General features: G+C 37.7%; 2 protein-coding genes across 4 annotated transcripts in view; one reads left to right on the forward strand and one right to left on the reverse strand.

Annotated features, from left to right (window-relative positions):
- The window catches only part of LOC147838311 (uncharacterized), a 441,300-nt gene that overhangs the window by 158,032 nt on the left and 269,809 nt on the right, over nt 1–13,459 (forward strand). The gene's annotated exons all lie outside the window — the stretch shown is intronic.
- The window catches only part of LOC147838313 (uncharacterized), a 31,705-nt gene that overhangs the window by 5,164 nt on the left and 13,082 nt on the right, over nt 1–13,459 (reverse strand). For all 3 annotated transcript variants that reach the window (XM_087303332.1, XM_087303331.1, XM_087303333.1), the window contains 3 exons: nt 8,877–9,521; nt 3,745–4,362; nt 419–1,816 (listed from right to left, as the gene is read on the reverse strand). In XM_087303332.1, coding sequence (XP_087159458.1) covers nt 419–1,816; nt 3,745–4,362; nt 8,877–9,521 — 2,661 coding nt within the window. The remainder of the gene's footprint in view (nt 1–418; nt 1,817–3,744; nt 4,363–8,876; nt 9,522–13,459) is intronic.

Below are 13,459 nucleotides of genomic sequence, written 5' to 3' on the forward strand. Positions count from 1 at the left end.
CTGTCGTCTGTCAGACATTTAAAAAGCGAGCAATTGATCCATGTTTTACATTTCAGTCCAGAGAGGTCATGTTTTGATCTTCAACTGGTCTCATGCAGTCAAGTGATGCAATTTCACCAAGCTTGAACTTTGCAATGCAGCGAACTGTAAAACATGCCGCATGAGCTTGTGTTTCTTGACTGATGCATTCGCGCGAGTATGAATGGAAAGTCTATGGGGAGAAAAGTTCAGTGTGACCGCAGCTTTACACAATATTTAGCTGTTTGCAAATTCACCTGCGCTTAATTGGCCTAATGTACAGCACAATCACTCAATGCTGATTAATTAAAAAAAAGTCGAAATTGGCCAGATTAATTGGCTGCCTAATCAATTGGATGACCTCTACCAAATGTGTTAATGTTAAATTGTAATGACTTACTGTTTGTGTGTGGAACATGAATAGTACTCTCAGTGAGTCGATTCGAATGCGTTTCTTTCTCTGGTCTTTCCTGGACCTTTTGTTTCTCCCATTCTTCTCGTTCTCTCTTCATCTCTTGTATCTCATGCTCACGATCCTCAATGTCTTTAATGTCTCTGTTATATTGTTCATCTCTAAATTCCTCTTCTCGTCTCTGTCTCTCCTTTTCACGCTTCTGTCTTTCTTTCTCCTTCTCCATCTTTATCTTCTCCTTCTCTGCTTCATGTTTTGACTTCAGATCATCTCTCTCTCTCAGTCTTCTTTCTCTCTCTCGTTTAAATTTCTCAAAATATTCATCCCACGATTCCTTCTCTAGTTTTCTCCTCCTCTCGTCATTTTCTTCTCTTCTCTTTCTCTGTTTATCATGAATCTGTCTTTCCTCCTCCATCATCATCTTCATTCGTTCTTTTTCTTTTATATGTTCATCCCTCATTTCCTGTTCTTTTTCTCTCCTTCTCTTATCCTCTTCATCTCTTTGTTGTCTTTCTCTCTTCATCTCTGTTTGCATTTTTCCTTGTTTTTCCTCCATTTCTTTAATATCTCTTTTATATCGTTCTTCTCTCTCTCCAAACTCTCTTTCTAGTCTCTTTCTCTCTTCGTTATGGTGCTGTCTGTCTTTTTGCATCATCAGCTTCGTCGTCTTTTGCTCTTTCTCAAGTTTCTGCATCAGTTCTTCTCTTTCTCTCCTCAGTTTCTCCATGTTGTCCAACATTATTTTCTCTTTTTGTTCTTGTATTCCTCTCTCCATCTCTCTGAACATCCTACATGAGTAATAACTGTCTCCATTTTCCTTCACCATCTTCTCTATCTTCATCAGTAGATCAGACACTTGTGTTGGGTCTTCAGTCTGATTATTGTTGAACACATGGACTCTGTTTCCACACATACCAATCAGGTTCTTAAGAGCAGAATCAGCTTCTCCTAGAAAGTGCTCAAGAGTTTTGTTCCTCAGATCGTCTCCTCTGGTGAACAGCACTATTGTGTACTTTAATGAGTTTTCTCCAAAGTGTTCTTGGATGATCTTCACTGACTCTTGCTCTTCTTGAGTGAATCTTCCCAGTGAAATCAGCAGCAGAAACACGTGAGGTCCAGGCAGGATCATAGAGATGCAGTTGCTGATTTCTCTCTTGATTTCTTCATTACTCAGTTGAGTATCAAACAGTCCAGGAGTGTCGATCACAGTGATGTTTCGACCGTTGATTTCAGTCGTTTGTTTCTGACACTCTTTAGTAACGGAGCTTTGAGAGATGTCTGATATAAATGCTTCTCTTCCTAAGATGGTGTTTCCAGTCGCACTCTTCCCAACTCCAGTTTTACCCAGAAGAACAATCCTCACTTCATTTTCTCTTCCCTTTGAACCTAAAGGTAAATAATACACAAATTAAGAACAATATACTACATTTCAAGTGATTAAATATCTTGAACATTAAACAATATTTTAAAGGTGCCATATACCGCATTGGTTTCCTAAATTAAATTGTTGTCTGATATCTGCATAGTATGTGGCTTAGGTGAGTTGTATTGTTACGACTGAAGTTTATTTTTTTTTTTTTATTATTGCGGATTGTACACCTTTTTTTTTTGTCCCGCCTCCTTGCTGTTTTTCTGATGTCTTATAGGCTACCACGCCGGCGTGATTTCCTGCTTTGATTGGCTGCTGGTCTACGAGGCCTGTATAAAACGGAGCTTCCGGCAGGAATCGGAGAGCTCATTTCTGCTGCGTTCGGTGTTTAAAGTGGAGCTCCTGGGTTTCCCTCACCCCTTCGGCCGACGACCAACAATAATTAATTTTGTATTGATGACCATCCTATGCTTGAATATTTATTGAGAGTTTGAGCGTGTAGGGGTGACCTGCCTATTTATTTGATTACTTTTGACTTTGTTTATATTAGGGAGTCAGGTAAGATTCTTGTATGTTTCTTTAAATAGTAATAGGTAATTTAGTGGATTTATTTTATAGATTCTTTTGTTTGTTATTTTGGCCTGTGGTTAACCTGTCGAAATGCTCGTTTATATAAACCCTATTTTTCTATAATAAATATCTTCATATATACTCTCAATTGAGTGTGTGAGTTTGGTTGTCGACCGAAGGGAATCTTTTGCTTTAAGTTTTGTTTAGTTTGGGAAATCCACCACCCCAACACATTTGTTTGTTCTTCGTTTATTATGCCCTTTTCGTTTCCCCTAGACTTGGGGCGTAATATGTATACTAAAGTTTATTACTCCAGAAAATACCTCTAGAATCAGAAGGTCCATAATTGACCATATTTGGATTGGTCATGAATATTGAGTTCTGCTCTGACATGCAGATCTAACAGACACACACTCGCACACAAACAATATAATGATTTTTAACGTGTAAAAAAAAAACTATGCCTAGTAAAAAATGTTTAACTTAATGTGTGGAGGTTTATTAGTGAGCTCTGTTATATAAAGCCATCAGAGTAATGTTAATCTGTTTTGCTCACAAGGACTGTTGTGTATTAAGGGCAATTTGTAATTCAACTTTACGAAAGACACAGACAGAGATGTATTGGGTTTTATTTTTAAGTTATAATGTTAAAGAAAACACAGCCAGGAATTAATATCAACCTCTGCAGAACAGATGATAATTGAGCTAAGTGATTCGACATGATTCAGCATCTACATGTGTTTGTTGAAACATCATATTTCACAATAAACATAATAAATTAACAAATGATACAATAAAAACATATCCTATGCCTCTTGGAAGTTGAGATGAATAAATGTAAAATCTGTAGATCCTGCATTTTGCATCCTGACGCGAGTTTGAACATGCTCAGTCATTGCACAGAAATGCACCGTAAACAATCTGAGCCTTCTGTTTTCAAAATAAAAGTCTGACATACATAGTAAGTTAAACATAAGCTTAAAAACAACTAAAGGAGGTACATGATCATTGTTGTCTCTATGAAATGTAATGGCTTATCAAACGCATCCTGAGGTGTGTATATTAATGATCTCAGAGCAGCATATCAGTCTATGTTCTGATGACATGGCTCCTCATCAGGTCAGGATGAACAACTTAAAGTACATGCAAATACGGAGGGCGTGGCCTGTGAGTCGCATAACAGTCTGCTTTGTGTTCTGATTAGCCTGTTATCCCCTTGGGTATTGAGTGGTGTCTTAGGCTCATGGTCTGGCCATGTTCATATACTGATCTCTTATTATTCGACTATGCCTACATATAACCAGATTATCTTTATGGGACACCTTTTAAATAATAAGTGTTTAACTCAATTAATTCATGATTATCTTGCCATTACCTTGTGATTGAAACCATGTCTCCAGTGAATGGATCTTCTGCATCATTTCATCATATTCCTGCAGTTTCTCCATCTGCAGCTCCAGAAATGTCTCCGCTGAGAAAACCTCTCGTCTGTTTTCCTCCAGCATCTGCTCAATCTTCTCCATCAATGTGGACACTGGTGTGTTTGGGTCAATGCAATAATGTCGTCCTCCAAGACTCTGAATGACCGTCTGTGTTTCTTCACTGAGTTCTGCTGTATGAAGCTCTGAGTTCTGCTGTATGAGGATCATCATGTGCTTGTTGATTCTGGGGCTGAATATCTTCTGGATCTTCTTGATTTCTGCTCTGTCTTCATTATTGAGAGGACCATCAGGAATGATGAGGATGAACAGATGAACTCCAGGATGGCAGAGAGACACACAGTGGAGCATCTGACGCATCACTTCCTCCTCTGAGAGATTAATGAGAGCTGGAAACTCCATCAGACGGATCAGACGACCATGAAGATCCACATCTCTCCTCTTAAACTCGGATCTGCCCACAGATCCTCTCCTGCTCTCTCTTAGGATCAGCTCTGATATGGAGGATTTTAATATTTTATTCCCACACAGCACCAGATTTACCTTCACACTCTCTGCAAAAGGAATAAACTAATTTAACAATGAGATTTAGTGTGAAGTTAAATGCATCACTTACATAGTATGACATTTACTCACTCACTCACTAAGCTTAAGCAGGTCGCACACTAGATGCACTGCTCAGCGTCGCGCCACACAGTGCCACCATGGCAGCGCTCAGCCTTGACTCAGGACACTGTTCATATTTCTGCCGCACCACAGAGCGCCATCTGAATAATTTCATTTTAAATAGCATGCAAATGTGCATGTCTGGTGTGCGATACTTTCAACTGTTATGTGCACACCGTTTCGCGGCGCTGAGCAGCGCATCCGGTGTGTGACGCCCTTGAGGCTTAGTTCTTGAATTTTCAGGGGTCAGCTAAATGGAACGAACCCCCAATTACTCTAGCCTTTAAAGGGTCACGAAACACCAGAACACATTTTTTGAGCTGTTGACAGTGGTATATGTGTCCCACACTGCTAAAAACACTATTAGGACACCTATATTTCACTAAAAAGTGTAAATTGGTTGTTTTTGCGTTATTTCAAGCAAATTCGTACTTCCTGTTTAAAACTAATTTTTGAAGCTGCGTCACGGTCATGACATAATAGTGTGTATTCCAGCGTGCAGACTGGACGTCTGTGCCAGAGTGAGTCTTATTACGTCTTACAGTGTGCTGCATTAATGCATGAGTAAGGCTTGGCTCAAACCAATCAGCGCGCTCTATTGTGCAACTTCATTAATATTCATTAGCGTCACCGTGTTAACGCCACAGAGACGCCACGTTGTGTTGGCAAAACAAGCATGAAGTGTTGCTTTTATACTTTGCTGCCATTAAGTTTCGTTTTCATTTTCTCTCTGTGAGAGCGCAGCTGGAGTCACGTGTGGATTAACAGTGTACGCGACGCTCGACAACAATAACTTACGTGTCTAAGGAGGATTATTGTTTAGCTGAGAGCTGTTCTCATCTGCAAACGCTGAAATCCGGATTCGCTTGTAACGTTAGTCTCCTCTTAATAAAGACGCGGCTCTAGTTGCTGGTGATTGTCCTGTCTCTACAGATTTGGTAAGTGAGCGACCAGTGCTCTTTGTTTATTCAGTTTGTTCGTATCGAATTAAGTTAACTATTGCACTGAGTGCAAACATAGCACCGCATTTAGTGACCGGAGTAACACACGCGGCTTTCTGACGCTACCTGCCGTGTGCATCTAAGTTTCCGGGAAATGCGGAGGTTTTTTGTCTCTCATTCGCCGTGCGGTATCAAACATTGCATGAAAAATACACGCTTAGAGCAGCTCCTCGAATCAAATATCTCGTTTGTCGCGAGGGGCATGAATGAATTCCCTGAATGAAAGAGCCAAACTGCAGTTAAAGTCCACCATTTAATCATTTGGCAAATAATTCAACTACAGATGTCCATGTAGGTTAAACACCATCACTTTCTCCTGTGTGTGTATTTTGACTGAAACTCGCGCGTGCCCAAATAGACACTCCCACACCATCCCACTTTAGTTCCTCCGACACTCCCCCCTAAACAGAGCTGGACACGCCCACTTTTCTGACTTTTTCCAAAGTAGAGGTGTGAAAACACCCTGCTGAAACGAGCGGGTTTCATGGCCATTTAACAACCCAGCACTCTCTCATTCACACACGAACACAAACACTCATTCATTTGAACCAGCAACCTTCTTGCAACAGTGCTAACCACTGAACCCCCATACAGCTCAATTACTGTAAATACAAATGTACTGTATATAATATAATACACTGTGCTATAATTTAGAGGACAAGTTTGTAGTTGTGCTTTTCCTGTGTTCGGTTTAATTAACTTTTTTCCAATTTCTCTAAGTAAACACACTCTAATTAGATGTCTCGTGATCCAGCAGTTTTCATAATCCTAAACATTTTTTTGTAAATAATTTAATTAATTCCAAAGAGATCAACTAAATTATTTACATAAAAGTTTAAGATGGTTTCTCTTTTGTAATATTTTTTAAATATATTATTTCACAATCAGATATGTCACTTTGTATGAAAGTGGTCTTTTAACCCTGTCACACTGTACCAGCTTTGGTAGACACTCACAATCCTCTGTGATTCTGCTGATGACACAAACGCGGACACTCTCTGGTCTACAGTGTTTAGAGGTAAAAAGCACTACAAAGTGCTCTTTTGAATAAAACATTCTGTGGATCTTCTCCATTTCTGCTCTGTCTTCTTTAGTCAGTGGAGTGACAGGAGTGATGAGGATGAACAGATCAACTCCAGGATCACAGAGATATAAACAATAGAGAGTTTCCTGCATCACTTCATCATCTGAGAGTGCTGGAAGCTCCACTATGTTGATCTGTCGACCATCTATTTTTCCATCTTCACACACTCATTACTTCTGTCTCTCTGGATAGATCTTTTCTAACTAATCCGACTTTCAGTTTTCCTAAAAATAACCCAAACAATTCCCAAAAGTCCAATTGACTTTACATTAAGACAAATATTTTGAGCTCATAACTCTGCACCAGACTGTCCTACAGATTTGCGCTTATTTAACTCAGGGCGTACTCACACTAGGCTATCCGAACCGTGCCCAGGCCCATTTCCCAGATGGTTTGAGAAGTGTGAGTGCGCTGAATCGGGCTCAGGCACGGTTCAATTGGCCGGCTCAGGCCCGGTTAGAAAAGATGTGCCAGAGCGCAGTTCACTTGGGCTTTGGCGTGGTAAGCTTGTAGTGTGAGTGCAAAGCAAACCTGGGCCCAAAACTGAAAGCGAGACGTGACTTTTAAGGGACTGTTTGATATGGATTTATTAATCATTCTTACTGTTCAATGAACGTAAACTCTATAACTGTAACTGTAAACTTGAATAATTTATTCAATTATAAAATTGTAAAATTTTCAGTGTGAATACACTACTTAAACTACTTCCACCACAAAATGATGTAGAACTGGTCTGAGCTGAACAGATGTTTTAAGCCCAGTTGCTTTGTGCACGTCCTGTCTTGTGGATATGCGACATGCACATGCGTGGCTGTTGATCAATTAGTTGTGTTACGTTGCGGCATCTACGTTATGTTACAGTTGCAAAGATTTGAATCCTATTTTAAAGTCCAGAAATTTTTAAAAAGAGACTTTTTGGGCCCTATCATACACACGGCGCAATAAGACGCAAGACGTGTTGCTATTTTCAGATCAACGCAACCCTAATTTTCCCGTTTTCCACCAAAAGTGGAAAACGGGAATCCATTTGCACCACTTTGTGGACTCATGGGTGTGTTGGTCTATAAAAGAGGTGTGTTAAGGCACGTTGTTGTCACGTTGCTGTTTTGAGGAACTAAAATAGACTGAGCAATAGACCAGCTGAGAGCAGGTCTAAAATCCAGCCGAGCGCGTTAGTTGTGCACCTCGCTTAAACATTGCTTATACACACAGGATGTACAGCAATACACAAATATCTTTACAAATGAAAAAGAATTAAAGGACTAAAATATTACAAAATTATTATTTTCTACATAAATATAAACACCACTGCCTCCATGCCTTCTCCACCTTGCGAGGCTTTTTCAGTTCATTCATAACAATCTGCTTTTGTATAATGTTATTATTATTAGCAGTTTTATTTATTATATCCATATTTATATTTGTTTTATTAAAAACAAGCTTAGATTTGCCCACCTGTCAGGTTTTAGACCATATGGGGCACAGCATGTGTTTAGGATATAACTCAGTTTTCTAACCACACTTCGTTATTATTGCTCATTTATTCGTTTGCTGGAAATTAGAACTGAATTTAGAAATAGTTTTAATGCTAATCTATGTGCGTAACAAACAAAATTAATTATGTAGAGGCTAATTGATGTCTTCAGTGAGTGCGTCTAACACGTTTCCTTATCCATGGAAGAGAGAAAGTGAAAGTAAAGGCCAAATGGAGGAGGCTCTTTCTTAATCCTTGCACTGCAGATGCTCTGTTTAACTGTTTTCTCTCTAGTGAAGCGTTCAGTATTTCCACTTACAAAGTTGCTATGTAAAAAGCAAATGCGCTTATGGCGCAACACAACTGGCTCTTAAAGGGAATGGGAGATGAGACTCTGATTGGTTTATTCTCAAAACACACCTACAACTCATGAAGAAAATAAACTCAACCCTATTAGACCATGCGCCACGGCGCAAAGCGGATTTTTCCATCTTTAAAATAGCAAAAGTGGATTCTGACATGCCCTTAATGCGTTTGCGCATTTTGAGCTTCAGACTTTGTGCCTAGACTGTTAAAATACAGCCCTTTGTCTTTATTACCCTGATAAGATCGTGGACACACTATAATCACTAAACTACACACAGTTCTGTCCAAACAGCTTACAAAGGATGATTTTCAACATAGGTGCCCTTTAAAATGTCCTGCAATTAGATTATCTTCTCGGCCTGCTCTACATGTGACACACTGTAATTATTGAAAATCAACTGAAGTACCATGTTGTATTTCAATAGTAAATTACCATATTCTTTTTATGATATTCTCCTGAAAAAAAATACTTCTCACCTCCTCCTGTTTTTGTACCCTTGTGGAGTTTTCCATCCCACCCATGACCTGAATTTTCTGAATCTTCATCCACTGATGTTCCGACATCTTCATCCCTGTTCATGTTATAGATGAAAGATTTCTTGTGTTCTTCATTGAGGATCTTCTCTATCTCTGTGAACAACTCAAAGTGATTTTGAGGGTTTCTTGTATCAAACCTAAAATGTCTTCCTCCACAGTCCTTAATTACATTTTTAATAGCATTATCCCAAAACCTTGAAGTGATTATGGCTGTTCGTGGTTCTTCATCAGTGGTCAGCACTATAGTGTGTTTGATGGCCTTCTGACTGAAGAGACTCAGTATATATTTCACTCTGTGTCTGTCATCCTTAATGAAGTCATTATACTGCAGTACGAGTATGAACACATGAGGGCCTGGAGCACACTCAGACAGACACACACTCACTGTCTTTTTGACCTGATGCTGTGTCTTGAACAGGTTTGGCATGTTGAAGACTCTGATGTTTCTCTCCTGTTCACTGAATCGGGTCTGCTGAACATGAGATGGAGCTCCGCTGTCAGACACTGCTCCACTCTTGATGAAGTTTTCCACTCTGCAGTTTTCTGGGTTATTCTTTCCAATTAGAACAATCCTCAGATCACTCACTGAAAAACAGCACACACACACATTCACTTTATAATGGAGACTTTCCATACATCTGATAATTTTAGACATTGTGGGTCCTATCATACCCCCGGTGCAGTGTGGCGCAAGGTGCGGCACAATACTTGTTTGCTAGTTTCAGCTTGGCACAAGAGTGGTTTTGAGGCGTTGCGCTACGCTGTTTAAATAGCAAATGCATTAGCGCTCATTTGTGCGCTCATAGGCGTTCTGCTCTAAAAAAGGAGGTGTTCTGAGGCGGACCGCTGGCGCGTTGCTATTTTGAGAAACTATAATAGATTTTTCATTAGACCAAAACTAACCCGGTCTAAACTCCAGCGCAGAGTTGCGCCTCGCTTACACACTGCTTAATAGCCTACACACAATACACAAATACCTTTATATATATATATCATATATATTTCATATATATATATATATATATATATGAAAAAATTTAAATATTAAGGAAAGGCCTATATATGGGATATAATAAGAATATATGATTAAAATATTACAAAACATATTATTTTCTAGCCTACATAAATATGAAAATCACTGCTTTTATGTCTTCTTCATCTCGGGAGGCTTTTTCAGTTCATTCATGACAATCTGCTTTTGTATAATGTTATTATTATTAGCAGTATTATTTATTATATCCATATTTATATTTGTTTTATTAAAAACAAGCTTAGATTTGCCCACCTGTCAGGTTTTAGACCATATGGGGCACAGCATGTGTTTAGGATATAACTCAGTTTTCTGACCACACTTCATTATTATTGCTCATTTATTCGTTTGCTGGAAATTAGAACTGAATTTAGAAATAGTTTTGAAACAAATATTTGCGCTTAACAAAATAAGTTAATTATTTTATACACTGTTAGACATTTCTGTGATTTCCACAGCTATTTACTGTATTTCACCAAGTATAATACTGCAAATTCTTTTTACAGTAAAGAACTGGATTTACCATTGCATTATGGGAATTTAGTGTGACATTCAACAACATGTACAGTGATCTACTGTATTTGTAAAAATTCCTGTATTACACTGTATTTTCCACAAGTGCTTCGATGCCACCTTGCAGCGATTCGACTACTCAGCACCACAGGACCCTGGAGCAATTCTGGAGGACAATTTATCAGCATGCCTGATGAACATGCTGGATTTAACAAACTTTACTATGGGAAGCTGAGGCAGTGTTTCATTTTACAGAATGTTTTGTGGACGAGAACAGAACAAATTAATGTATAAAGTTGGTTAATATTATTTTCTCTGGCTTGGAGTTATATCGCCCATTTCAGAAATGTAACATCTATTTAGTTTTTACCTTTATTTAGTTTATTACATTAACACTGCTATTACTTAAAATAAGACTGTTTGTGCTGATCTTAGCAAAACAATCCAAGAGGGACATCTAGTGGACATAGAAAAAATTGAGTTGTATTAATTTTGTACCTCTAGTTTTGCCGTAGTTAGTGTTGCAATGGAGGAGATTCAACAGAGCTGTTTTTCGCTGCCATGCGGGTTTATGTTACAAAAGCTCTTGAAAATATGTCTGTGTTTTGTATAATATTTTTCTTTATTTGGAGTGTGATTTAAAGAAACATGTATAGAAATTACTTTTCCTAAAGGATAAAACAACAAGATTATTTATTTGCTCATCTGTATGCAAAGCTATATGTTAAATCTGCATTTAATGCCTAAATTGCATGTATAAGACATATTATTTTTACATTCTTTTTTGTATGTTTTGTATGTCTCGGCGACATTGGCTGAAGCAATCGTAAAATGGTAAGTTAACATTAGCTAAACTGAGCTAAGGTAACACCGAATTGAACTCAAACTCATTTTAACGTGTAACGTTTAACTTATATTGATTTTACATTATATATATTAGCTGTTGTGAAGTCATTTTTCTCTGGTTTGTAGCTAACGTTAGCTTGAGAAATATTAACGAATATTAACATTAACGTTAGTTACACTAACGTAAATCTATACAATATGCTGATAACCAACTTTTTGCTAATTATTGTTTTAGACTTCTTTGGTTGGGTTTCAGACATACTTTATTTTGTACATTTTTATTAACCTACATATATACATGAAGACATTTTTTTTTTCTTTATCACAACTCTTGACATTTGGTTTAACATAATTGTTACCATTATAATTTTTTTTGTTTAGATAAGGCACTGGCACAGCAGCGCTTGCAGGTTTTGTCTGAAGAAGAAAACAGGACTTCGGAGGAACGTCTTGATCAGCACAGCCTTATGCTTAAAAATAAGCAAGAGCAGTAAGCAGCCAAGGTAAACAAATAAAAAAAGTTGTGTGGAGGTTGTGGATTGTAGCATGGTATTCTTTTATGTATTTTTGGCTTTTTTATGGTTTCAGTATAGAATACTGGGAGCCTGCCTGTGCAAACTGGACCTCATACAACAGTAAGTACTGTACATCTTTTTGTTTCTCAATATAGTACTATTAATACAAAATGTGTCACATGTTTAGTTGCTAGCTAAGTTAAACATTTGTTTCCCTTTTTATGCAAACCATTTAGTCGTTTTTTTTTAATCTTTGTTTATAATATTTTTAAGCAGATTGAGGTCTGTCATGGGTCAGACATTTCGTAATACAATAATTAGTATTGGGATACATGCATTTGTCTATGTATTAAATGTTTTTTCCCCCATTTCATGTTGCCTCAATATTTCTTTGTATAAATGAATCCAGAGGATGAAACAAAATGCACAGCAACAACCAGAGTGAGGCTTTGCACAAGTTTGGCTAGAGGAGAATTGGTCGTGCCCAACTGAGCCTGGTATCTCTCAAGGGCTTTTATTCTACATTTTCGTCAGTTGGTCAAGTTTGTTCCATGCCACTGTCGCCACTGGCTCGCTTTGCTTCAATTGGTGGATTGGTGGATTTGCATTCAGTGTTTGGACTTTCAGCAGAGACATTTACTACTTCAACTCTGAAAACTGGACTGAAGCAGCTTCAATTTACAAAAACTTTTATGTGAAGTTGCTTTGACATCATTGATCTACATTGTAAAAGTGCAATAGAAATAAAGATGAATTGCATTTGAACATGTGAATTCAGACATCGTTGAGCATTTGACACCAGAATTAGTAATATTTTAAAGTTGGGTTGTTTCTGAGTCAGCTAATAGTTACAATCTATTTTTCCAACGATAGGCTATTCAGACAATTAAATTATTATTGTACATGTATGTTCTAGTGCTTTGTGTGATTTTTAATCTGTTGATTTTAATGCTTAATGTAAATTTCACACATTTTCCTTAAATGATTTAAGCATTATTTATGTTTTAAAGAATGGAATATTTTGTACTTGTGTCTGGTTTAATGTCAGTAGTACTAAGTACAATTGTTTTTTTTTTCTTAACAATATGCAGGTCAGACACTTAAATTAGTTTTTTACTAATTTGTTCATGTGCTTTGTTCATGTGCTTTGGTCACTCAGTTCTGTTATAAAAATCTATTTTCTTGTGATAACGGGATTTCGTTTAGACATATTTTCCTCACGCACGCATATTTATATTATTTTTTTTGCTTGTTAGTTTGATTAGTGTTGATTTCAAATACAATAAATATGTTTGTATAAAACTTGTGGTAACGGTGCTCATAATTGGTGGGTGCGACTAAATTTTGGCTGATGCGCCTACATTTTTAAAGTTAGGAGCACCGGTGCTACCAAGCAAAAAGGTTAATTTCGAGCCCTGTGTTGGTTGTACACTAAATCATCAAAACTTCACAAATGCTTTACAAAACACAATCTGTTGTGTTTATGAGCGGTGCTGCAGTGCGCTTAAAGCAAAAAAAATACCCTGATGCTCCAAGTTGTGGCCAGCTTGTTTGTAAAGCAGTGCACATTTCAGAAAGTTTTGCCTTTCTGGTTCTTTCTCCACTTGTGCAAAGAGACT

Source organism: Danio rerio, chromosome 22 (genome assembly GCF_052040795.2).
Source record: "Danio rerio strain M-AB ecotype USA chromosome 22, GRCz13ab, whole genome shotgun sequence".
Classification (NCBI taxonomy): Eukaryota; Metazoa; Chordata; class Actinopteri; order Cypriniformes; family Danionidae; genus Danio; species Danio rerio.